Source organism: Lampetra planeri, chromosome 38, assembly GCF_965212315.1.
Source record: "Lampetra planeri chromosome 38, kcLamPlan1.2.h2, whole genome shotgun sequence".
In the NCBI taxonomy this organism is placed as follows: domain Eukaryota; kingdom Metazoa; phylum Chordata; class Hyperoartia; order Petromyzontiformes; family Petromyzontidae; genus Lampetra; species Lampetra planeri.
Genome location: NC_136144.1, coordinates 11,189,065 through 11,216,508, shown reverse-complemented (window position 1 = coordinate 11,216,508; position 27,444 = coordinate 11,189,065). Strand labels below are relative to the sequence as shown.

General features: G+C 53.8%; 1 protein-coding gene across 6 annotated transcripts in view; it reads left to right on the top strand.

Annotated features, from left to right (window-relative positions):
- LOC144731320 (thiamine transporter 1-like) overlaps window positions 1-26,981 on the top strand; it is a 31,218-nt gene extending 4,237 nt beyond the window's left edge. For 4 of the 6 annotated variants that reach the window (XM_078612381.1, XM_078612378.1, XM_078612382.1 and 1 more), the window contains 5 exons: window positions 196-296; window positions 15,548-15,698; window positions 16,296-17,133; window positions 20,654-20,846; window positions 22,064-22,721. In XM_078612381.1, the coding sequence (XP_078468507.1) occupies window positions 289-296; window positions 15,548-15,698; window positions 16,296-17,133; window positions 20,654-20,846; window positions 22,064-22,613 (1,740 nt within the window). In that variant the 5' untranslated portion in view covers window positions 196-288 and the 3' untranslated portion in view covers window positions 22,614-22,721. Of the gene's footprint in view, window positions 1-195; window positions 297-15,338; window positions 15,699-16,295; window positions 17,134-20,653; window positions 20,847-22,063; window positions 22,722-23,797 lie in introns of those variants that run through there. The other 2 variants (XM_078612384.1, XM_078612383.1) reach the window with 2 other exon arrangements.
- Window positions 26,982-27,444: the final 463 nt, after the last annotated feature.

The window sequence follows — 27,444 nt, the reverse complement described above, 5'->3', positions numbered from 1 at the left end:
GAACTGGGCATGATGTTACCCCACTGTGTGTGTCCCTTGTGTGGTTTTGTCTTTCTGGGGTGCCCGCAAGCATTTGCCGATCGACCCCCTGAACAGTCTTGTTGTTGTTGTTGTGGTGGTTGGGAGTTAAAAATCCGTCGACTCGGAGACCCCCCCCCCCCCTCTGCATCACGCACGTCTCCCTCCCTCTCCCAGGGCACACTCGGCGAGACGCAGACACACACACACGTGTCGACGTGGTGGAGCGGCAACTGCGACAGTAGAAGAAGAGAGACGGCTGTGGGGGACATGGCGAGGTGAGTGGTGGTGGTTTATTTGGTGGTGGTGGTGGGTGGTCAAAGGTCTGTGTGGTTGGTGAGGAAGGTGGCTCTGCCCACGCTACGTTATAAACATTATTCAGGGAGTTGGCCAAAATATGGCAATGTACAGGTCCGGTCCTGGCTGCGTTGCCGTGCCTCCGTTAGAAATCTGTGCAACCGCCGTCGCCCTCCTGCTGCTGCTCTATGTAAGAGCGGAAGCCCGTGGATGGCTTCACTATTCTGGCAAATCGCCCGATGATGCTGGTTGATGTAATTACCAGCAAAACGTCACGGTACTCAAATTGTAAATGTTGTGGATTTACTCTCCGACACACCGGTGGGCTGAAGTAGTCACTAATTGGCGTTTTGTTAACGTGACAAATGCCTTGCTAAATGTCTCTGTCGGGTGGTGGAGGGTTTTGACACAACATTTATACTTAGGCGATCTAACCCGAAAACCTTTATCATAAATTACAGCGTCCTGTGATGCAAATCACACGGATGATGCTGTACGAAATGAGACCGGCCGAAATATTAGCATCCCCTGGAGAGGCCTCCGTTCTGTTGTAAAGCGTTGATAGCGATAAGTCCCCGGAACCCCGTGGTAGAGAGCCACCACTCCCTTGTGCTGCTGGCGCCCCCCACGCCCGGCACGCGAGAGGTGGCGACGAGCCATCCTTGTACGCGTAGCGAGCGACTTGCGGGACACAGCGCGTAGAGGGCTTCTTATTTATTTCTCACACTTCAGGCACAATCACTGGGCGACATTTCTATATATATGTAATGCGGGCGTAAGCGACCTTCCGGAGGTGACGTCACGGGGGGTGGAGTCATGTGACGTGGGGGGAAGGTTCGGGGCTTTAAGCGGGTAAACCGGAAGGGGAAGGCAGTCGGGGTGTGAGCGGAAAAGAGTGAGGCCACGCGGGCAAGTGTGGAGAGGGGGGGCGCCGACGGCCATCGGGAGCCAACCCCGAAGATAAGAGGAAGCTGCGGAGTGGTGTGCAGCTGGGGAGGAGACAGCCAGGAGGGCTGCGTGTTAGAGGCAGCGGTGTGGCTGCCAGGAGGAGCTGCGGAGAGAGAGAGAGAGGGGGCTGCTTGTTAGAGGCAGCGGTGTGGCTGCCAGGAGGAGCTGCGGAGAGAGAGAGAGAGAGCAAGAAGCTGTGAGAGCTGCGGAGGGAGAAGAGCAGCAGAGAGACAGCCAAGGGGGGCTGTGTGAGAGAAACAGCAGCGGAGCTGCTGTTGTGGATCGGGCCGACATTGGAGTCAGCACCGTGGAGAAGCTACGGAGTAAAGACAGCCGTGTGGGTGTACAGCACGAACCGAATAATAAAGGACACTGAGACAGACATCGTGGTCCAGTCGTTTATTACACTGGCGTCAGAAGTGCAACGGCATGTCAAAACAAGTGAGGAAGAAAGTTACTCCGGCGCCTGCATCGGCTTCTTCGTCCGACGACGACGAACTCCCTCCAACCACGGATCCTGTTGGGGTGGTGGAGGAGAGCCCGGCTGAGGCGACCACGGGAACAGGAGTGGAGGATGTTGGCGCGGTGGCGGGTCCGTCCACATCATCAGACGCGGATCAACGATGGCAAGCGATGGCGGTACAACTGGAGGCACTTAAGGACGTCCTGGCGCATCTATGCCATCTCGTCGCGCCAGGGACGATGGATGATGCAAGTGGTGCTCCGCGGGCCGCCACGTTGCCTGTCCTGCCGCCGCCATTGCCCACGCGGCAAGAGGCCGCCATTTTGCGCGCTCCGTGGCGCCAAACCGCCATCTTGGCCACGCCGCGGGCCGACGCCATTTTGAATTTGCCATCACAACCACCACCATTGGAAGACGGCGGGAAGAGGAGTCGGAGTCGCCACCTTACAACAGTTAAAGAATTTTCCGTCGGTGGGGACTGGAGCGCGTTCGCCTGCCGCTTCTTGGCGGCGGTACGCACAGCAAGATGGACCGATGCGGAGGCTTTGGAGGTGTTGCCGACTCTCCTGGACGACGAATCTGTCCGATTCTTCCGTTCCATAGCGACCGATAAGAAGGCAACTTTATGTGGTGTTTTTCAAGAAATGGCCGATGCTTATGAGCCACCAGATGATGCGCATCGGCGATTCGCTCAACGACAACGAGCATCAGAGGAGTCGCCCGTGGCGTTCAGGGGTGCGGTGCTGGAGCTGGCCATGGCAGCTTATCCTGAGACGCCACAGGACCTGCTTGAGCCTCTCATATTAGGGAAAATGTTGGAGCTGTCTCGGGATCTAGGGATCCCCATGCCTGTGTGTGGGCATGAGAAGCTAACTTCCCGGATGGCTGCTAAGTGTCTCGATGCGCAATTCAACCTCCGTCGCTGGAAACAAGTGACGGCGTGGACGGGGGGGCCCGTCAAAGAAGGGGAGGCGTTGGGGTGGAACCCTGCGCAGGCCGTCTATGTTCCGGATGACCGGGGCCCTCAACAACTGACGGCCGCCTCCGCTCCATGGACGGGACGCGGCGGGCCGAGACCGCGCGCGGTGCTACCAGAACGGGGCCGTCAGGAGGCGAGGCCTGCGCTTCGGCGCAACGAGGCCGAATGTTTCCGCTGCGGGCGTAGGGGCCACTACGCCAGAGACTGCTGGGCCCGCTTCCCGGCTCCGCCGCAGCAGGAGGCCTCGGCACCGGTCAAGTCGGCTAAAGATCCTCCGAAACAGGCATGTCGGCACGCACCAGACACTCGGCAAGGCTTTCCACCTCACCCACCACCTGTGTTGCGCGATCCTATTGTTGTTGTTAAAGAAAGGCCATCGACGGGGCCTTTTCATTCAGTTACGCAGTGGCGCAAATTGGCACGGAGAGTTGTCGCGGCCGCTACGGGTTCGTCCACTGTACCGGGGTCCATACAAGGTGTGGACGTGCGCATTTTGGTTGACTCGGGGGCGTCTGCGACTATTATATCGGATGTCATTTTCCATCTGTTGGGCATTCCGTCGGGGGCTGTGCGTCCGGTTTATGGGTCGTGCGTCGCTGCGAACGGGGGTAGCATGGGTATCGTGGGTCAGGTGGATGCTAAGATATCTATTGGGGATGTGTCGGCCTCGGGTGTTGTGTTGATATCGAGATCTTTGGCGGTTCCTTGTTTGTTAGGCACCGATTTTTTGGCTAAGATGCCCATTTTGATCAAAATCAATGAGAATTGTATTGAACTGCCGGGGGGCCGTCAAATCTCGTTCCTGCCGTCGCCCTGGGGGCGACCTGCTTCGGCCGTACAAGTGCAGGCGCTGTCCGTCGCATCTGTGGACATCCCACCTGGTACACAGATGCTTATACCCTTGCGGTATCGGAAGCCCCTGCCTGATCGGCTAGGAGCAGTAGGGGTCTTGTTGTCACCGTCCGCCACGATATCAACCGGGTTGGCGTTAGTGGGGGCACAGACCATCGTCCGGCCGGATCAATTACCGTTTTTACAGGTGCTTAATGCGGGGGGAGAAAACGTCCGTGTCCCGGCCGGTACGGTTGTGGCACATGCCACTACGGCGTTTGCGACCCATGATTGTCCACATAGCCGGGGAGTTGTTGCTGGGGTTTCCGAGCCAAGGAGTTCGGATGATCGTTGGGTTGCTCATTTATGTGACGAAAATTCTTCCCTGTCCATGGAGCAACGTGGTGCGCTGCGTAAATTGTTGTTGACATATTCCGATGTGTTCAGCTCCGATGATTTGGATTTGGGCCGCACTTCCTTGCTTTACCATCACATTGAGACGGGCGATGCTGCCCCTATTCGATTAAATTCGCATCGGATGAGTCCTGCGGAGCGAGAACACGTACGGGGGGCAGTGGAAGACATGTTGGCTGCGGACATTATATCGCCATCTAACAGCCCATGGGGCGCTCCAGTCGTTTTGGTTAAGAAGAAGGATGGCAAATTGCGATTTTGTGTTGATTTCCGCAAATTGAATAAGATATCGGTGGCAGATGCGTACCCCCTGCCGCGTATGGATGACTCCCTCGACGCATTGTCGGGGGCTAAGTTCTTTTCCACACTGGACCTCTCTTCGGGATTTTGGCAGCTTCCCCTTGACGAGTCCTCACGGGAGAAAACCGCATTCCGTACGCCGCAGGGGTTATTTCAATTCAACTGTCTCCCGATGGGATTGAATGCGGCCCCTGCTACATTTCAAAGATTGATGGAGCTCGTTTTGACGGGGTTGCAGTGGGAGACATGTCTTATATATTTGGACGATATCATTGTCTTCAGCCGCACATTCGATGAACATTTGACGCGGCTGGAGACAGTGTTCACGAGGATGCGTTCTGCCAAATTGAAATTCAAACCAAAGAAATGTCACCTACTGCAACGGTCCGTCCGCTATTTGGGGCACATCGTGAGCGCTGAGGGAGTGTCCACGGATCCGGAAAAGACGGCGTGCGTCCGGGATTGGCCGACTCCGGCCACCGTGGGGGATGTTCGGCGGTTTTTGGGATTTGCCTCGTATTACCGAAGATTCGTGCCGGGTTTTGCGACGATTGCGAGGCCTTTGCATCTCCTTACGGGTAAAGGACGGAAGTTTGTTTGGGGACAGCCGGAGGAGGCGGCCTTTCGGAGTCTGCGTGATCTATTGGCCACGGCCCCAACATTGGATTATCCCGATTTCGATCACCCATTCATTCTTGATACGGACGCGAGTGACACAGGTATTGGGGCGGTGTTATCACAGTCTAAAGGGGGTGTAGAGCGTGTCGTGGCGTATGGTAGCCGAGTCTTGTCTCCTGCGGAAACCCGCTACTGTGTCACTCGCAGAGAACTATTGGCGGTTGTTTTTTTCCTACGGCAATTTCGACCATACCTCTACGGTCGTTCTTTTATTGTGCGTACGGATCATGCGGCCTTGCAATATGCCCTTAAAATTGACCAGCCATCCGGACAGTTGGCACGTTGGTTGGACACGCTACAGGAATTTTCCTTCCAAATTCAACATCGGAAGGGAGTGCGCCATGCGAACGCTGACGCACTTTCCAGATTACCGCGGCGCGCCCCTTGTAAATGTGAGTCGGGGACGCATAGGTGTTCGCCGATTCCAAACCCCCCTCAGCCGCTCACGTTGGCCGTCGAGAAGTCGGACACTCCGATGGAACCGGGACCGGCTGACGGGGTTTTGAATCTGCCGCGGTCTGTCTGGATCCGGGAACAGATGATGGATGAGTCATTGGTGTCCTTGCGGAAGCGGTCTGCTAAGGACAATGGGAGTCCGAGTACGGCTGTGGGGCCGCAAACCGCTCTCCGAGATGGTCTGCTTATGTGGCGGGAGGGGTTCCAGGAACGTTGGCGCCTGGTGGTACCAACGTCCTTGCGGTTCGAGTTGATTAGAACCCTCCATTGTGACACTCTCTTACATTTAGGGGTGCAGAAGACCTTGTTGACGTTGCAACGTCATTATTTTTGGCACGGCATGGCGACAGATGTCGTAGGGCACGTGCGCGCGTGCCCTGCGTGTGCACAACGTAAGCCGCCAAAACATCCTTACGTGCCGCCTCTCCAGTCGATTCAGGTGTCTCGAGTCAATGAATTGGTGGCGCTGGACATATTGGGACCTTTTCCACCATCGGCGAGGGGTAATAAATATTTGCTGGTAGGGGTTGAGTACCTCTCCCGTTGGCCGATGGCCTGGCCGTTGCCCGATCAGTCGGCCGCGGCCATTACCGACGCCTTTTTGTTTGGGTATATTATGGATAAGGGGGCGCCTGAGAGACTCCTCACGGACCAGGGCAGGAATTTCTCTTCTAAATTATTGGCGGAAGTGTGCGCGGGCCTTGGGACTAAGAAAGTACGGACATCCCCATACCATCCGCAGACGGATGGTATGGTTGAACGGCTGAACAGGACGTTGTCTGCCATGCTTTGCCATACCGTGAGTGAACAACAATCAGATTGGGATCTGCACATCCCCGGGGTGCTTTCGGCATACAGGATGACGCCTCATGCGGCTACAGGATATTCGCCGTTTTACCTTATGTATGGTCGGGAAAACGTGCCGCCGGTGGATGTGCAATTGGGAACTGGGGTGAAGGGACCTCGTAAACCACTTCCTGAATACATTCAGGACACGGTTCGCCGAGTCACGGAGGCGCGGGAGAATGCCCGCGTGGCTACGGCCAAAGCCCAGGCCCGGAACGAGCGATATGCGCGACGGTCTGAGGGGGAGTGCCCTTGGAAGGTTGGGGACCTAGCCTGGCTTCATTGTCCACAGGTACGTCCGGGGACCTCGCCGAAATTGCACAAACCCTGGCATGGTCCCGTACGCCTCATTGCGGTTCCCAACCCACAGTCAGCACGCGTCCAGATTGGGTCTCGTCGCTGGGTTGTGCATACGTCGCGCTTGAAACCATATGTTGCTCCCTTACATGATGCGTCATCCCCCAATGTTGCCTTGCCGGGGTCTGTTGCTGCTGACTCTCCCCTGCCTGCGTCCATTGATCTCGCTAGAGCGCCTGTCGTACCTGTTCCAGACAGGCCGGCCGTGACATTGCGGGGGACGAGGGGCCCTGCTCGGAGGACGCCTGCCAGGTCTGCGGGACCTTCGAGCCCTGCAGCTCTTCCGACCCAGCTGCGGGCACGGTCACAGGACAAGCCCAAGACTAACTCTTTAGGGACACGGGACGTCGGTGGACTTCCGGCTACGACAGGGGGATTACCCCCTGTCATTCCTCGACTTTCATCGCGTTCCCGTTCTGCGAGTGGGCCGCCGACCGTCCGGGACGGGCCGGCGACCCGCACACGTTCCAAATCGCTTACGTTTCGTTGATTGTTGCTGTCTTGTTATTTTTTTCTTACAGTTGTATTTATTGCATGCTTTTGTACGTTCGTTGATGTTAATTGCGTTGTTGTTGTTCTTGTTGTTACATTATATGCTTAGTGTCCTTTAGGGGGGGAAGCTCGGTTCGCCGCATTACGATTTGCTATTAGTCAGCCGAGGTCGGCTGGGATTTTTCTACGGGGGAGGGTGGTGTAATGCGGGCGTAAGCGACCTTCCGGAGGTGACGTCACGGGGGGTGGAGTCATGTGACGTGGGGGGAAGGTTCGGGGCTTTAAGCGGGTAAACCGGAAGGGGAAGGCAGTCGGGGTGTGAGCGGAAAAGAGTGAGGCCACGCGGGCAAGTGTGGAGAGGGGGGGCGCCGACGGCCATCGGGAGCCAACCCCGAAGATAAGAGGAAGCTGCGGAGTGGTGTGCAGCTGGGGAGGAGACAGCCAGGAGGGCTGCGTGTTAGAGGCAGCGGTGTGGCTGCCAGGAGGAGCTGCGGAGAGAGAGAGAGAGAGAGGGGGCTGCTTGTTAGAGGCAGCGGTGTGGCTGCCAGGAGGAGCTGCGGAGAGAGAGAGAGAGAGCAAGAAGCTGTGAGAGCTGCGGAGGGAGAAGAGCAGCAGAGAGACAGCCAAGGGGGGCTGTGTGAGAGAAACAGCAGCGGAGCTGCTGTTGTGGATCGGGCCGACATTGGAGTCAGCACCGTGGAGAAGCTACGGAGTAAAGACAGCCGTGTGGGTGTACAGCACGAACCGAATAATAAAGGACACTGAGACAGACATCGTGGTCCAGTCGTTTATTACATATACACGGCTACGCATAGCTGACCCATCTACGCAGCCCCATCGTCGGCGTCTAACTCTATAGCTGGCTGACTAATATAGCAACGACGACGATGGGAGCCGCGCAGAGGATCGGCCATGCGGCCGGACGATGAAGAGATGACGGCGAAGACAGTGACGGCAGCCAGGACCCGGACCCCACGACAGCCCCGAACCTTGGGTCACGTCCCCCCTATATACTCTCCGGCGTGGCCAGGCCCCGCCTCCGGCCACGCCTCCTTCTAGAACCTTCGAGCAGGTTCCCCAAGCTTCCCGGCTGACCCTGCTCTTGACCTTTAACCCGGTTACGCCCCTAATGTAGTTGGTTATTATATAACGCGCCCATACTCGTGATTATCCCTCCTACTCTTTGGGTTTTTCGGTAAAGTCACGTAGATAGAAAAAAAAATCACGACATTTCGATCGCAACACAAGCAATCGTCTTCAGGTGAAAAATACAGCAGGCGAACTGCTGAGGCAGGAGAAATATAGCGGGAGAGCTGCTGCAGCAAGAGGTTCTAAAGGTTTGAGATGGGTACAAGCCAAGGGTAAGTGGGCAGGGCTAGAGATGGAATTTACAAGTAATATAGCTCGGCCATTGTATTGCTAGAGATTAGAGATTAGCATTTTTCGATTTAAAGCTTTCGTGACTGCAGGGATTCATCTTCTTGGTTCTTTCGGTAAAGTCACGTAGAAGGGAAGTAATAAAATAATAAAAAATAAAACATAATAAAACAATTCTCACGACGTTTCGGCCACAACGCAAGCAGCCATCCTCAGGCGAAGAATGAAACACCCCAAGCTTGGAGCGTATATTTAAGCTGGGTTAGAGGGGGGGGAGGTGGGAAGAAGAGCGCCTAAACAAAATAATTTGCATATCAAGAGGAATTCAGCATATGGAAAATGCGTAGGAGGTGGGCGGGGGGGGTTCCAAATCAATACTATGCCCGTGCATTATGCAGGATTAGCAGCATCAAAGGGGGGGGGGGAAGGGGGGGAGCATTAACAAAGGAAAGGAATGTTAATAGTATGTAGCTGTAGTTACTAAACAACCACGTAAAAAACTACAGTATAAACTGCATGACAAACTAAAGTATAAACTACATAGCATCATCAGTAAACTTACTATACTCTACAATAAGCTGAGTTACTAACAGTAAGTAATACATGAAAAATTCTACGTTGTAAAAAATTATATAATATGCTTCCATCTAAACTTTATTCTCTTACATCACACGCGTCTATACCATACTATATACTTCCATAGGCAAAACCAACATTAAATTACATACTGTATTGCTATAAACCACCCTATACCTTATACATTTTTAATATAACACTATGTATTATTCTACCCACCCTAATGTGTATCAAAATGGTTTATTACGTCCTTCCAGTGATTGCTAAGCCAGAATCCATCTTCTCGGTTAAAATTGTCTCTGTGTTTGTAAATGTGGATCGCCTCATGTACGAATCTCTCATGATAGCCAGATGGCTTGCAGAGAACCTCTGTCTTGGAGAAGTCAATGTCATGTGAGCCCACTGAGTTGTAACAGTGATCTGCCACGGCTGAGGTGTTTGTCCTACAGTGTTTCAGGTCAGCTTTATGTTCACGGATGCGGTCCGAGACATGTCGTTTGGTTTCCCCAATGTAACTGCTACCACAGAGGCAACTTAGTTTGTAGACACCAGGGTACTGTATGTCTGGAACCACATCTTTTACAGACGGTACCAGATCACGGATTTTATGTACTGTGTTGAATCGGACCTGGATCTTGTGTTTAATCAGGATTTTGGAGATCTTTTTTGTGACCCCAGCAATGTAGGGTAAGGTGATGGTCTTGAAAGGCTCCTCAACAGGATCTTTCTTGGTGGTTGGAGTGATGGCTTTGCGGATTGTGTAGTCGGAGTAACCATTAGCCTTAAGAGCTTGGCGTACGTGTTTGAGTTCACTGGAAATGTGTTCATGGTCGGAGATGCATTGGGCTCTATGATATAGAGTCTTGATGAGAGAATTCTTCTGGGATGGATGGTGGTGGGAATCCGGTTTTAGATAAGCATCCGTGTGGGTGGCTTTCCTGTAGACAGAGTGGCTCATTGAACCATCAGGTCTCCTTTTGATTAGGACATCCAAAAAGGGTAGCTTGCCATCATTTTCGACTTCCATGGTGAATCTGATGGCTGGGTGTATGGAATTGATATGGTCGAGAAATTGGTCTAGAGCAGGCCGGCCATGTGGCCAGATGACAAAAGTGTCGTCTACGTACCTCTTCCATAAGGTCGGGCGTAGAGTCGCAGTCTGGATGGCGTCCGTCTCAAATTTCTCCATGAAGATGTTGGCTACAACCGGAGATAAGGGGGAGCCCATTGGGGTGCCCTCAATTTGCTTGTAGAAGGTTCCATTCCAGGTGAAGTATGTATTGGTTAAGCAGTGTCTCACCAGGGGGGGTACCCCAGCATTCAGTCCTTGATGAACCAAGTCTTCAATGATTGCGATGGTGTCAGGCACAGGCACCTTGGTGAACAAGGAAACCACATCAAAACTGACAAGCAGGTCGTCTGGGGACAGGGCAATCCCCTTGATTGTTGATACCAGGTCAGTAGAGTTTAGTACTGCAGAGGTGGTTTTTCCAGTGAAAGGCCGTAGGATTTCGGACAAAAAACGAGCCAGTTTGTAAGTCGGGGAGTTGATAGTAGAGACAATGGGACGAAGAGGTGTATCTTCTTTATGTATCTTTGGCAAGCCGTACAATCTTGGTGGCCTGGCTGCAGAAGGTTTCAACGAGAACTGTTTGGTCTGATCAATTAATGCGGTTGAAGCAGAAATGATGTTGTTGGTTTTGGAGACGAGGCTGTTGGTGGGGTCTCTTTTTATTTTTGTATAGCTGCCATCGGTGAGTAGTTCTTGAATTTTGTTGTTGTATTCTATTTTGTCCATGATGACAGTGGCATTGCCTTTGTCGGCTGAGAGGATGACAATGTCATCCCTCTTTTTTAATTGAGCTAATTCAAAACGCTCATCTTTGCTGATGTTGCTAGCTGGCATCTTAGCGTTTTTGAGGGTTACAGAGATTTCCGATCTTGCTACGTCTGCAGCGATGTGACTCAAGCCCTTGAGAGCTACATCTACTCGAGGGTAGATCTACTCGAGGGTAGAATAATACATAGTGTTATATTAAAAATGTATAAGGTATAGGGTGGTTTATAGCAATACAGTATGTAATTTAATGTTGGTTTTGCCTATGGAAGTATATAGTATGGTATAGACGCGTGTGATGTAAGAGAATAAAGTTTAGATGGAAGCATATTATATAATTTTTTACAACGTAGAATTTTTCATGTATTACTTACTGTTAGTAACTCAGCTTATTGTAGAGTATAGTAAGTTTACTGATGATGCTATGTAGTTTATACTTTAGTTTGTCATGCAGTTTATACTGTAGTTTTTTACGTGGTTGTTTAGTAACTACAGCTACATACTATTAACATTCCTTTCCTTTGTTAATGCTCCCCCCCTTCCCCCCCCCCCTTTGATGCTGCTAATCCTGCATAATGCACGGGCATAGTATTGATTTGGAACCCCCCCCGCCCACCTCCTACGCATTTTCCATATGCTGAATTCCTCTTGATATGCAAATTATTTTGTTTAGGCGCTCTTCTTCCCACCTCCCCCCCCTCTAACCCAGCTTAAATATACGCTCCAAGCTTGGGGTGTTTCATTCTTCGCCTGAGGATGGCTGCTTGCGTTGTGGCCGAAACGTCGTGAGAATTGTTTTATTATGTTTTATTTTTTTATTATTTTATTACTTCCCTTCTACGTGACTTTACCGAAAGAACCAAGAAGAGATTAGCATGTCAATGTGTTAATGTAACCACACCACTACGGTGAGATTAGAGATTAGCATGTCAATGTAACCACACGACTACGGTGCTGAAGAAGCCACTGTATTGCTAGAGATTAGCATGTCAATGTGTTAATGTAACCACACCACTACGGTGAGATTAGAGATTAGCATGTCAATGTAACCACACGACTACGGTGCTGAAGAAGCCACTGTATTGCTAGAGATTAGCATGTCAATGTGTTAATGTAACCACACGCCTACGTTGAGATTACAGATTAGAATGTCAATGTGAAATGGCTCCCGCAGCAGCGGCTGTGTTAATGAGACACATTCAGTCTTGTAAACAACGAGAGCCACCGCCACATCGAGGAAAAGGGAAGCAGCGGCTATGTTAGCGAGACATTTAGCCTGTTAATGTAAAGACATTTAACAAGGTAATGCAGAAATACATGTAACTGCTAACATCGGCAGGTAGGATGTAAGCATCACAGCAAGTTATGACTTTACCTGGTTAATAACATCCTTCCAATGATTGCTCAGTTTGTACCCATCTTCTCGGGTGAAATTGTGTCTGTGTTTGTATATCTGGATGGCTTCATGAACACATCTTTGTTTATAGCCAGTGGGTTTGCATAGTACCTTCGTCTTGGAGAAATATATTTCATGTGTGCCCACAGCGTTAAAACAATGATCAGCCACGGCAGAGGTATTAGTTCTACCGTGTTTCAGATCTGCCTTGTGTTCACGAACACGGTCTGAGACATGTCGCTTGGTTTCCCCAATGTAACTGCTGCCGCAGGCACAACTTAGTTTGTAGACACCGGGGTATTGCATGTCAGGGATCACATCCTTCACAGATGGGATCAGATCACGAATTTTATGTACTGTGTTGAATTGAACCTGGATCTTGTGTTTGCTCATGTTTTGGAAATGTTTTTGGTGACCACTGCTATATATGGTAAGGTGATGGTTTTGATTGGGTCCTCAGGTGGTTCTCTCTCAACGGTTGGGTGTGACAGCTTTACGGATTGTGCAATCCGAATATCCATCCACCTTGAGGGCTTGGTGTACGTGCTCCAGTTCACTGGCTAGGTGGTGACGGTCGGAAATGCAACGAGCCCTGTGGTGTAGAGTTTTGATGAGGGAATTTTTCTGGGCTGGATGGTGGTGGGAGTCAGGTTTTTTGATTGGCGTCCGTGTGGGTGGCTTTCCTGTAGACAGAGTGTCCCAATGAGCCATCGGGTCTCTTTTCCACCTCCATGGTGAGTGTGATGGCTGGGTGTATGACATTGGTTCAGAGCTGGCAGGCCATGGCACCCTGCTACTACAAATGTACTGTACGCTGAACTTCTTTCGCTCCGCACGTAGCCGACCGTGCTACTCGGGAGGTGCGAGCGCCAGTGTGCCAAGTGGCGAGCGTGTGCACGCACACGTGGTTGTGCGGGCTACAGCAGGCGTACGCCATTTGTGCTTCGGGGCTCGATGTGTCTATTGCCGTGTCCGTTGTGTACCTGTGATTCGTGGGGAGCGGTGGTGCAGCGGTTAGCGTTACGCTGCGATACGAACCCGGCGTCCCGAGTTCGATTCCCGCTCACGGCCAACACCGGTGACGATGATCTGAACCGGTCGTGGCAAACAACTGAGGTCCACTTTCATGGCAGGCAACTGCAGAGCACAGACTTAAGTGTTTCTAACCCAACGTGAAAACTAACAATAAGATCTTCTTGGTTCTTTCGGTAAAGTCACGTAGAAGGGAAATAATAAAAGAATAAAAATAAAACAATGAAATACAATTCTCACGACGTTTCGGCCTAAACGCAAGCAGCCGTCCTCAGGTGAAGACAGATCTGTCGGAACCACCTGAGGACCCATTTTTTTATTTTTTTTATTTCCCTTCTACGTGACTTTACCGAAAGAACCAAGAAGATGAATCCCTGCAGTCGCAAAAGCTTTAAATCGAAATGTAACAATAAGATGCGTAAGAATTACAGTGAAGAGACGGTGTATATACGGTTAAAATGTAAGAGTTGACAAACATTTACTTCAAATCTTTGTCCTCGTAGCACCCAAGACACCGTTCCAGAGCCGGGATGAGGCTATTTTAAAACGTCGTGAGCACCACCGACCCAACGCCGTGGGGAGATTTTTGTTCGCGATTGTCAAAGCGGTGCTTGAAACGCCATCGAGGACGGAAGGTTAAAACTGTCCACTCGGCGTAATGGCAACTTGCTTGTGACGTGGCTGTTGCACCGCAGCGTGTGGTGGTGGGTGCAGCTTCTGGCGGTATTCGTGTGGCGGGCGTCGTGACATTTGTGTGGGTCAAATGTGTTTATTTTTCTGGCTCGATGGCGATGCGCGTGGCCTCGTAGATTTATTTTTGACAATGGATGGAATTTATCGGCCTTGGCATCATTTATCCGACGATCATCTCTCTTCAGAAGAGACTCTTCCAGATTCTTCTTGGCTGTTCAAAGTCAAAGCACAATCGAGAGATATGCCAAAAAATCCCGAGATAGGAGAGATGAAATGTTGACTGCCCAGTTCGTGTAATTATCTGCAACAGCAGATGCGTCATCTGTCATGGAACAGGTTGTGTGCGTCGAGGAAAGCGGTCATTAATCACCCGCTCGGAGCTCCCCTCTAGCCACAATCCATCACCGAGAATGATTCCAGTTGAGGCAACCTGCTGACCATGCGCCCTCCCTTTCGAGACGTGACCCAAGGGTGTGCACCTCTGTACCGTGCGGCGGGTGGCTGCCAGACACCAGTTCTCCCGGGGTACGAGAGGAGACGCCGACCGCGGCTAGAGCAGAGCACGACCGCGCCAAGGGCTGACCGGCAAAACCTCGACCAGGTATCCAACCGTGGCAGAGCCCCTTGGGAATGCAGTTAGGTTATTGAGAATATTTTGGTGCAAAACAGTTCCACGCGATAAGCCACTTCGTTGAGCTATCATTTGTGACCGCCAGGTCGCTTCTGAAAAATGAGCTCATCGCTCAGAGGGCTTTACCTGGTAAGATTAAAAAAAGTACTTTAGTTTTATTTGTAGTTGTTTTCAAGTGATTTGTTTACCTTTCCTATGCCTTCCACTGCTGTCATGTTGTTTGTATTGTGTGCTGTTGTAACGTTCTGACTACGTGCCCCTACTCATGGCTGTCAACCCACACGGTTTACCGCCCGTATCCCCGTACAGGGACATGGAGTTGTCAGGTCTATACGGCGTACAGCCGTTTCATTCTGGGCAATTTTTTTTTGTCTATTTGTTTGTGATGGGACTTGTAGGATGAACGTTGAGATTTATAATGGCACGGGGTGACAAATAAGGTTGGAATTTGTCTGTAATAAGGTAGGGCACTGATAAGGGTTTGACTGGTATGCCACCCCCTCGTTCTCTATGCCGGCTGTCAGAGGTGCTGCTCACTAACAGCCCTTGCCCCCACAGTCTATTAAAGGCTATATGGGGGATGTTTGTCTTTATATAGAGAGCGGTGGCGCAGTGGTTAGCGCACGGCGCTACAAACCCGGCAACCCGAGTTCGATCCCCACTCACGGCCAACATCGGTGTCGAATATAATATGAACCGGTTCTGGGCCTCCCCTAGGTCGACTCAGCCTCAACCGAGTACCCGGTGTGACGTATAAACATCGCCACTGGGGCGACAAAGGCGGCCGGGCGTGGTTGCTGGCCACCCACCCGCCGGTGCACCGTGCTCGCCCGTCACAGGCGCCGCTCGCCAACAGCACTCGCCCTGACCACTTGTTGAGGCTACGCGGCGGGCGGTGGGTGGGGATCTTTGTGTTTGTGGAGCAGGAGCGAGTCGCTGGGCGCCATGGCCAGCTGTAAGTGGTGGTGCCCGGCGCTGATCGTCTGCATCTACGGCTTCGTGTCTCAGCTGAGGCCGGCCGAGTCTTTCCTCATGCCCTTCCTGCTCAGCCCCGACAAGAACCTGACGCGTGAGCAGGTGAGACGTCCACAATAAAAAAAAGATCGTAATAATAGTGACTCCACTCGCACTGTAGATAGAATGCAAACAATGAGAAGAAGACAGTAATGATGATTACTCTACGCTCACAGTGTAGGTAAAGTCCAATCACATACTAGCACAAGCCGTGAGAGTCATCGTGCGGGTAGAAGCGAGGATCTGCGGAGAGAGCTCCAGCGGGGAACGTTCCTTCAGCTCGATTCAAACCACGAGCTCATTCCATATCGGTGCCATTCTCACGGCACAGAGCCGCCATCACCAGGCCAGGGAAGGGGCGCTGCTGCCTCTCGCGGCCGTAGCGAGCGGGAGCTTCCTAGTCTGTGGCGATGGTTGCTGGGTTTTTCCACCTTTCGCGAATGACGCCACGGGGTCTCTTTCGCGTCCACCGTGAAGCGGACCGGAGCTTGCTGTTCACGGTCAACGCACCGGACGCACCGGCGGCGCTACCCAGGGCAGCTCCAGCGGCGAATGCGCCACCGAACGGGGCGGTCCCGCGCCGCCGCCGCCGGCGACGCGAGCCTTGACGCGGCTCGTTTGTTGTCGTTGTTGTCGTTGCCGCCCCCGGCGGGCGCCCAGATCACCAACGAGGTGATGCCGGTGCTCGTCTACTCCTACATGGCCGTGCTGGTGCCCGTCTTCCTGCTGTCCGACCTGCTGCGCTACAAGCCCATGCTGGTGCTGCAGAGCGCCAGCTTGGTGGCCGTGTGGCTGCTCCTGCTGTTCACGCGGGGCATCCTCGGCATCCAGTTCGTGGAGTTCTTCTACGGCGTGAGCATGGCGGCGCGCGTGGCGTTCTCGCCGATCCTCTTCGCGCTCGTGGAGACGGGCCACGTGCAGCGCGTGACGAGCGTGTCGCGCGCGGCCACCCTCCTCGGCCTCTTCGGCAGCTCCGCGCTGGGGCAGCTGTGCGTGACGGTGTGGGGCGTCTCCTACGCGACGCTCAACCGCGTCTCCCTGGGCTTCGTCTCCGTCTCCTTCCTCTTCTCGCTCTTCTTGCCGTGGCCCCGACGCAGCCTCTTCTTCCACCGGCCCCCGCCGGGCGACGTCGTCGCCGCTGGCGACGGGCGGTGCCCCGAGTGGGGGCCGCTCGCGAACGGCGACGCGGACGCCGCCCGAGGGGGCGGCTTCGGCGTCGCGGCGCCCGCCGCCGCCGCCGCCGTGAGCGCCGAGGGCCGCGGGAGGCCGGGGCGCGGACGGGCGGCCGCCGCCACGTACCTCGAGTGGCTGCGCAGGGCGGGCCGCGCCGTCGCCTCGTCGCCCAGCCTGTGCTCGTGGTGCGCCTGGTGGGTGTTCGGCATGGCCGGGTACTACATGGTCATCTACTACGTGCAGCTGCTGTGGGACGAGGTGGAGCCGTCGCGCGACAACCCCCGCGTCTACAACGGCGCCACGGAGGCCACGTCCACCCTGCTGAGTGAGGTCGCACCACCCCCCCTCACCCCCCACTCCCCCACCCCACCAGCCCCCCCGCCGTGAGATTCGTAAGTGCCATGCTGGAGCAAGCGCAGCGCCGCTGGGATATTGGGACGAAGCGTTTGGCCTGAATTCCTTCAGGGTAGTGGTTCTTCACCTTGATTGCAGCCTTGCAGCCCTTTGGTTCTCAATTGTAATTTTTTTTATTTATGTTAATAAATACGGAGGATTTGATTAAACAAAGTAAGTTGTAACTTCACGTGCCCTGTGGGTTAATTTGTGTTTTCGATTATTTACCTTCGAACAAAAATCTGGCCACGTCTCGCTACCCCCAGCAAGGGCATCTCGCACCCCCAGTGTGAAGAACCACGGCTCTCGAGGCTCTGCTGCAGGCGACAGAGACCCCTCGTGTTTATATGTTTGGGTGGCCGGCTGGGATTCGTTTTTTAAAAACTGGACTTGTTTTCGCTGGTGAAGCTTTAGGTTGACGTACCTTCAAGTTATTGATCTGGTCCAGCCAACTGCAGGAAATTGAGGCAATTGATGTAGACTGGGGTCAAGAGGTCACGAGCCATGAACCCCACCTGTCCTGTCACGTGGATACTGGGAGTCGAACGAATCAATATCTAATGCTCACACAATATACGCACAGGATCTTGTGTGTTTGAGTCAAATGTTTCCACGTAGCCGGCCGTTAAGTGAATTGGTCGTCAAGCGAGGATAGGGAATGCACGTCAAAGGCCTATACACTACACACTACACTACTATACACTACACTACTATACACTACACTACTATACACTACACTACTATACACTACACTACTATACACTACTACACACTACACTACTATACACTACACTACTATACACTACACTACTATACACTACACTACTATACACTACACTACTATACACTACACTACTATACACTACACTACTATACACTACACTACTATACACTACTACACACTACACTACTATACACTACACTACTATACACTACACTACTATACACTACATACTACACTACTATACACTACACATTGGATTAACCGGGGTGGTCGTTAAGAGGGTTCTACTGTATATGCAAATGGTATGCTCATGTTACATCAATTCAGGCAAACGGAGAAAGCGAAACTCTCCAGCGAGAGGGATACACAAGCAGCAATACAGACAAGATGCTAAAAACAAGATTCAGGATCAACGTTCGAATCAAAGAGCAGGACCCTGAATCACAATGATGAATCGAATTGCCAGTGGGGTTGAGTTTTTTGTAACCTCCATCGAGCGATAATTAACCATCGGCGTCATTAGCGGAGGGTCAAAGTAACAACGGCTAAGCCCACGTCCCCCTCCACGTGTCCCGTGTCATCAGAGTTCGTTCCTCACGCCTCGAGCCGAGGCATGTGCCGGGCAGGGTCCCTGCCGACGCCTGGGAGCCGATCTCGGTGCGTGGCCCTGCTCTGACCGCTCCGTGCCCCTTGCCCTGCCCGTCGTCAACCTTCCAGCCCACCGCGGGATGAGCCGCGTGGCTCTCCACCCGCACCCCGCCCCGGGGCGCTCCGTGCGCCGAACTTCCCCCGCTGTGGAGCCACCGCGGGGGGGGCGTTTGTCGGTCAGCACCGTGCGCCGTCTCGTGCGGGGAAGCTGAACGTGGCGGTGCCGGGCAGTCCGGTCTCGGCAAAGATCGATCCCTGCCGCCCGACAGGCAGATGCCGATGTCCGTGACTGGCCCTGGGTTTAGCTGCGATGTTCACAGGCGGACACATCCCGACGATACTTACGGGACGCGATCGCTGGCTCGGCCGAACGACGTTCGGTTTCGGTTTCAGGTTTATTTCGAAGTTCCCTGTGAGCCAAGGAGCTCTTAAATCGGCGTTTCATCGACAAAAAACAACACCGCCGCTTCTCTGAGAAACGCATGAAAGTCACGGTGAAATAAACGATAATAGATAAGGGAAATTACAAAAATAAAAAAATCATAATCGCAATATCAAGATTATCTTTTTTTTAAAAGAAAATGTAAGTGAAATATATAATTAACCATCAATTACCATGCTGTATCTCTGAAAAAGATACAAATTTAAATCTGCCAAAGTAATTATAATGCAGATACAGCCTCAACGACGATAGCATTACAGTGGAGGGGAGGGGCGGGAGAGGTGGGAAGCGTGTGTCTGTTTGTGTGTCTGCGTGTGTGTCTATTTGAGGTGGTATCTGCGTGTGTGTGTGTGTATATAAGACGGTGTCTGCGTGTGTGTATGAGGTGGTGTGTGTCTGTGTGTGTGTGTGTGTATAAGGCGGTGTCTGCGTGTGTGTGTATGAGGTGGTGTGTGTATGTGTGTGTGTGTATATAAGGTGGTGTCTGCGTGCGTGACTGCGTGTGTGTCTGTGTGTGTGTATAAGGCGGTGTCTGCGTGTGTGTGTATAAGGCGGTGTCTGCGTGTGTGTCTGTGTGTGTATATAAGGCGGTGTCTGTGTGTCTGTGTGTGTGTGTATAAGGCGGTGTCTGCGTGTGTGTCTGTGTGTGTATATAAGGCGGTGTCTGTGTGTCTGTGTGTATGTGTATAAGGCGGTGTCTGCGTGTGTGTGTATGAGATGCTATCTGCGTTTGTGTCTGTGTGTGTATAAGGCGGTGTCTGTGTGTGTGTGTATAAGGCGGTGTCTGCGTGTGTGTCTGTGTGTGTATATAAGGCGGTGTCTGTGTGTCTGTGTGTGTGTGTATAAGGTGGTGTCTGCGTGTGTGTGTATAAGGCGGTGTCTCCGTGTGTGTCTGTGTGTGTATATAAGGCGGTGTCTGTGTGTCTGTGTGTGTGTGTATAAGGCGGTGTCTGCGTGTGTGTGTATGAGATGCTATCTGCGTGTGTGTCTGTGTGTGTATATAAGGCGGTGTCTGTGTGTCTGTGTGTGTGTATAAGGTGGTGTCTGCGTGTGTGTCTGTGTGTGTATATAAGGCGGTGTCTGTGTGTCTGTGTGTGTGTGTATAAGGTGGTATCTGCGTGTGTGTCTGTGTGTGTATATAAGGCGGTGTCTGTGTGTCTGTGTGTGTGTGTGTATAAGGTGGTGTCTGCGTGTGTGTCTGTGTGTGTATATAAGGCGGTGTCTGTGTGTCTGTGTGTGTGTGTGTATAAGGTGGTGTCTGCGTGTGTGTCTGTGTGTGTATATAAGGCGGTGTCTGTGTGTCTGTGTGTGTGTGTATAAGGTGGTATCTGCGTGTGTGTCTGTGTGTGTATATAAGGCGGTGTCTGTGTGTCTGTGTGTGTGTGTGTATAAGGCGGTGTCTGTGTGTGTGTGTATAAGGTGGTGTCTGCGTGTGTGTCTGTGTGTGTATATAAGGCGGTGTCTGAGTGTCTGTGTGTGTGTGTATAAGGTGGTATCTGCGTGTGTGTCTGTGTGTGTATATAAGGCGGTGTCTGTGTGTCTGTGTGTGTGTGTGTATAAGGTGGTGTCTGCGTGTGTGTCTGTGTGTCTGTGTGTGTGTGTGTATAAGGTGGTGTCTGCGTGTGTGCGTGTGACAAGGTGCGCTGGCGTCGCTGGCCGTGGGCTTCCTGCGCGTGCGCTGGGCCGTGTGGGGGGAGCTGCTGCTCGGGGTGGTGGTGGCGCTGGAGGCGGCGCTGCTCTACGCCATGAACGTCACGCGCAGCATCTGGCTGTGCTACGCCGCCTACGTGCTCTTCCGCACGGTGCACCAGCTCCTGCTCACCGTCGCCACGTACGGGAAGCGCCGCGAACGCCGCCCCCCCCCGCCCAGACGTCACTGTCGGCGCTGCGATCCGCCGGTCGTGGAGGAGGCGAGCAGGAGGGTTAGCGGATCGCAAACCGATTCGTGAATCTCCCTGCCTGCCCGTCCGTGGGTGCCAAAGTCGCCGGCTTCGTGGCCAGGGTGCGATGGCGGTGGGGTGCTCCCGATTTCCTCCCACCTGTACGGCACAAACACTCGCCAAACATCTCAATATATATAGGGCCACGGAGCTTGGGCAAAGTTGACGACGATTCCGGCTGCCTTCCTGCTTGCCTGGGGTTGCCCGCTCCTCCGCGTGAAAACTGGGCACGTTACAAATGATACGCTCAGCACGCGAATTCGATTGTGCACGCGACACGTTCAGATGTAGCAGCCTGGACTGCGGCCGACATCAACGAGACACGTCCCGGGTTCAACCTTCCAGTGGTCGACCGAGTCGGGAGCGGCCCACGCGGCCGATGCAGCCACCCGATGCCACAGATGGCGCGGCCTGCGAGCAGCGCGGCCACCGACCCCAAAGGGTCGGCACACATCGTCAACGGCCGCAGCTGTGTCCGCTCCTTTGAAGGAGGAACGGACGAGATCCACCCTGCGTCCCAACAGACAACTCAGTGGACAACAACGTCTCGAATGACATCGTCAACCTGCTGCTAAGAAGAAGGGTGCCTAGACAGCCAAGACGCTGCTCGGGTCTTCTTCTTTCTGTACGAATTAATAGCGGACGATTAAAGATGCGGTTTTAGATGTCGTTATCCACCCAGCTGTCTGGTTCAGAAGCAGAGTGGATCTCGTCCCTTCCTCCTTTAAAGGAGTGAAGACAGCGTCGGCAGAGTGTTTGCAATGCGGTCGATGGTTTGGCATTCTCGGCCACGCCACTCGCAAGCCGCCAAATCTTTGATGGCGCCATTTTTTTGTGGCATCGGCCGCAAGGCCCCTCCCCCCCCCCCCCCCCGGTTGATGGTCGACCGATGGCGGCGTGGAAGGTTGCGACCGGGGAGGGGGGGGGGGTTCGACCGGTAGGGTCGCCGTACGAGAGACGTTGACTTTCTTTTTGACGTTCCGCCGCGGTCCGGGCTCTGGCCTCCGTCTGTGGCGTTCGTGGCGTGGGAGCGACGCCGCCGCCGCCATGGTCCGCCAAGGGGGTGGCGTGATCCGAGACGAACGGGCGTCGCGTGCCGCCTCCGCAGGTTCCAGATCGGCAAGGAGCTGACGCGCGAGTGCAGCGCGCTGGTGTTCGGGGTGAGCACGTTCCTCGCCACTGTGCTGCAGACCGTCGTGACGCTCGTCGTGTGCGACAAGCTCGGCCTCTCGCTGTCCGTGCACGCCCAGGTGAGGTGGCTGGTCCACCACCTCACTCGCCCCGCGTCCACCACCTCACTCGCCCCGCGTCCACCACCTCACTCGCCCCGCGTCGACCACCTCACTCGCCCCGCGTCCACCACCTCACTCGCCCCACGTCCACCACCTCACTCGCCCCGCGTCCACCACCTCACTCACCCCGCGTCCACCACCTCACTCGCCCCGCGTCCACCACCTCACTCGCCCCGCGTCGACCACCTCACTCGCCCCGCGTCCACCACAATAACCGTGAGTCCACCACACTCGCTGTCAACCCACCACTCCACATTAATCCACCACTCCACATTAACCCACCACTCCACATTAACCCACCACTCCACATTAACCCACCACTCCACATTAACCCACCACTCCACATTAACCCACCACTCCACATGAATCCACCACTCCACATTAACCCACCACTCCACATTAACCCACCACTCCACATTAACCCACCACTCCACATTATTCCACCACTCTACATTAACCCACCACTCCACATTAACCCACCACTCCACATTAACCCACCACTCCACATTAACCCACCACTCCACATTATTCCACCACTCCACATTAACCCACCACTCCACATTAACCCACCACTCCACATTAACCCACCACTCCACATTAACCCACCACTCCACATTAACCCACCACTCCACATTAACCCACCACTCCACATTATTCCACCACTCCACATTAACCCACCACTCCACATTAACCCACCACTCCACATTAACCCACCACTCCACATTAACCCACCACTCCACATTATTCCACCACTCCACATTAACCCACCACTCCACATTAACCCACCACTCCACATTAACCCACCACTCCACATTAACCCACCACTCCACATTAACCCACCACTCCACATTAATCCACCACTCCACATTAACCCACCACTCCACATTAACCCACCACTCCACATTATTCCACCACTCCACATTAACCCACCACTCCACATTAATCCACCACTCCACATTAACCCACCACTCCACATTAACCCACCACTCCACATTAACCCACCACTCCACATTATTCCACCACTCCACATTATTCCACCACTCCACATTAACCCACCACTCCACATTAACCCACCACTCCACATTATTCCACCACTCCACATTAACCCACCACTCCACATTAACCCACCACTCCACATTAACCCACCACTCCACATTAACCCACCACTCCACATTAACCCACCACTCCACATTAACCCACCACTCCACATTAACCTACCACTCCACATTATTCCACCACTCCACATTATTCCACCACTCCACATTAACCCACCACTCCACATGAATCCACTTCCACAGCCGGATCTACAGTGCTCAGTGCTCTGCCCCAGTTGCTGCGCTGCACCACCCCCTTGACTCTCCGCTCCTCATTCTCTCAGTTCGCACCCCTTCACTTTGTGGCTGTTGTTGTCCCCCCTCTCACTGCCCTCCCTCCTGTTCCCGTCTCTCCTCTCCCCTCCCTCTCCCCCCACCCCCTACCGCCACGGTCTCTCCGTTGCCCGTGCCCGTCACGCGCCGCGTGTCTGCACGCCGCGTCCCTGACGAGGGCAGTTCTACGTCTACTGCGGCTACTTCGTCACGCTGGCTGTGGCGTTCCTGTGCCGCGCCGCGTTCACCTTCGTCAGGCGACGGCGCTCGGGCAACAAGGGAGCGGAGCCCGTCACCTCCGACCTCGTCGCCTCCGACCTCGTCACCTCCGACCTCGTCACCCCCGGCCCCGTCACCCCCGACCCCATTGCCCCCAAACCCATCGCATCCGATCCCATCGCCCCCGAACCCGTGACCTCCGACCCCATCGCCCCCCGACCACTTCACCCCATACCCCCCACCACCACTGACCCCACCACCTCCTAACTCATCGCCCCCGAACCCGTGACCCCTGACCCCACCACCTCCTAACCCATCGCCCCCGACCCCATCGCTCCCGACACAGTGAACCGTGTCGCAGTCCCACCGTGTGCGACGCGCTACCCAGCGGGAGTGTGGGGGGGGGGGTGTGAGTGTGAGGACCTTCGCTGGTTGTTCGGGGTTCAGATCGAGCTCGAGTCCTTGCTGGGAGCACTTTTACTTCCACACCTGCGGCAGCGGCAGCGGCAGCAGCTGCTGCGACTGCTCCACCACTTGGGCGGCGGCGAGTCCACCTTAGCGGCCTTTGCAAGGAACCTTACATTGTACACGTGTACACAAATGCGTGTGTGTGTATATATATTTATGTAAACCAACACATACATAAATAGCATATATGAATGTAAAAACTCTAAATGTTTGAGAAGCCATCACGGCCCGCCACTCGTCCCGTCGTGGTGGACAGGAGGTTGCAGGTTTGAGCCACACGGTTAGAATCTTCTAAAAATCTGGCGACAAATCCCAAAAGTTTTGGCTTTTGTCCGCGTTGAAAGTCGACGCCAACCGCAGGGGGAGTGTCGCGCTAACGACCGAATTGACGAGTTGGAGGGACGCGGATTTCATTTTTAATTTTCCGAGCTGCCGTGTAAATCATGCTGCCCACTTAAGATGCCGCTCACTTTGACCGTCGCAGCAGCGGCAGCAGCAAGTCACGAATGGAACCTCGACTGGAGTAGCGTGACGACGCGTTGAAGGGAAGCTAATGGTTAGAAAAGCCCTCCCAGAGAGGACGGTACGAATGAGATTTGTTGTTATCGAGTCGTGGCTGTGAGACTTGAGTGTGCATCTAATCACGTGGTGCGTGGTGAATCATTGCTGACGTAGTAACACCGACACAGCAGCCTTCAGCAGTTGCAGTCTTTATTTCTTCCAGCACGAGACACCCACGGGGTCTTCGAGGATTCCCTTCACCCCAAGCGTCTCGGGCTCTCGCGTCCCCCCCCACCACCTTTATATCCCTCAAGCCCCCTTTCTCGAAGGTTCCTTGACCCACTTTCTCTCCAGCCAATCACCTTCCCGCTTTCTTTCAACGACCTCCCTGTCAATCATCTTCCGTCACTCGCTCCTTTCCATTTTAGTATTTGTGTAAGTAGTGTATAGTATTGTAGTGTACAGCAGTGCGGTGTACAGTAGTGTAGTGTATAGTGCAGTGTTTATCAAACCTGTCAACCCCTTATCAGCGCCCTACCTTGTTACAGGCAAATTCAGACTTTATTGGTCACCACGTGCCCCTTATAAATCTCAACATTCTAAAAAGTCCCATCACGAGGGAGAATCACAGATTATGTTACGGCTCTACGCCGTATGCGCCTGAAAACTCCGTTTCCCTGTTCAAGAATACGGGGTTAACCGTACGGGTTGACAGCGATGCGTTTCTCCTCCAATCCCAGGCCAGTCGGGTACCAACTGGAGGGGCGCGTTCTTTTACTTTGCCGATTATCCGTTCCACGCGGTGCTGCACCGTGCCAGGCGAGCATCGTCCGTAGCAATACAATGTCCACGCTCGCGTTTACCGGTGGACTTTTAATTGAGTCGCGCATGAGACGATTATAGACGATTATACGATTGCACAGTTTTTACATTTTGAATTTTTTTTTTTAACGAACTCGGCACTGTAGCTCAGAACGCAGCACTGCGCTGCACGACACAGCACTACGCCACGCGCCTCTGTGGTCGTCCTCGAGGCGAGAGAGCAAACACCACAACGCGTCACTCGGTTTTGGTGATGGGGGCTCGTAATGGGCAATTCTGATCACCGACGTTCAGAGTCCAAGGCTGAAATCTTGGGCTCCCGTCCCCCCCCCGAGATTAAAACGAGGCTCTCGCGATCAGCGATTTTTCTGGCCTCGCTCCAGGCGCCGATGACTCCGAGCGAAAAGAACAATCAAACTACTTGTTGTGCTCCTCATTTCTGCGGCCTCTGACGGCGCACGGTGTCACCGCGCGGTGCCTCCTCATGCCGCGGGGATTTCTGCTTCGCCGTGAGCTTCGCGGACGTATTCCTCGTTCATGGCTCTTGACGCAGCCGGCGTGCGCTCCTCTTAATCCCTTGGGCCGTGGCGAGGGGAGAGACGTGAGCGGCAGATGCTCCCCGCTTCCGTGGAGGCTGCGGAGTCCACGAGGTTTCTCTCTCTCCGAGCCTCTGCTGCCCAACTCTGGCCGCCTTCCGTCCCCGGTGGGGCATTGCCGGTTGGGGTCGCGGTGCTTATTTTGACAATGAGACTCGAGCCAACTTGGAAAAAAATGCCCGTCAATAAATACCCCCAAGATACAATAAACCCACACAGGGTGATGGCATTCTGTCGACAACAGTGCGAACGACATATCCTTTGGTGTGTAGAAAATCAGTCAAATCAAGAGAAGAGAAATCAAACCAAAGTACGTTTTCATTAATCCGATTGCAAATACAGCAAGACGCAACCCACGCTCTACGTCGGTGACGCGTTCCTACAATGCGTGACGACTATCGAAGCGATGTACTATGGTGGTGGTGGTGCTGGAGGTGAAGGCCGAGAGGCGATGTGAGCGAGCGACGTGAGCGAGCGAGCGAGTGGTTGTGTGTGTTGTGTGTGGCGTGAGAGTGACGACTTGGTCGCGACACGACGTTCAACGGGGTGGGGAGCGACGTGCATCGTGGCTTGGCTGTGCGCACAAATATCAATGTCTTAGCAATGCAAGGAGTTTTCTTTTGTTTTAAACTTGTGAAAGCTCCCGCCGAGTTGTATTTAAATAAAATACAACTCACGTGTAAGTAGCCAGTGTGGATGGCACGGAGTCGCTCACGGCTGAATGCAGTGGACGTCTGTAATAAAGGACTCCGCCGACACACCGCTGGGTCTCCGTCTCTCTTTATTCCCGTTGACGCTCGCACTCCGCTGGTCCCGACAGCGGACCGGCTGCTCCCTGTGCCCCGCACGCGCTCTCCCGTCAGTCGCTCCGCTCCCCCGCTCCGCACACCGCTGGCCGACGGTGTGCTCGAAGCTCCTCCAGCCACGTGGCTGATGGCGCGGATCCCTCCGGCAACACCCAACGTGGTCCAGCTTCGTGACTCCACCAACTGCCCCGGAGCCCTCCCGGGATCCCACCTATATCCCCTTCACCACGTGACCCTGTCTCCTCCCTCTCACCACGCCCTTCACCACGTGACCCTGTCTCCTCCCTCTCACCACGCCCTTCACCATGTGACCCTGTCTCCTCCCTCTCACCACGCCCTTCACCGAACCTTCCAGATGCGGCCTCCGCATAGCGCCCCGCTGCTCCGCCTCGAGGTTCCGCCCCCGCTCACCTCGCAT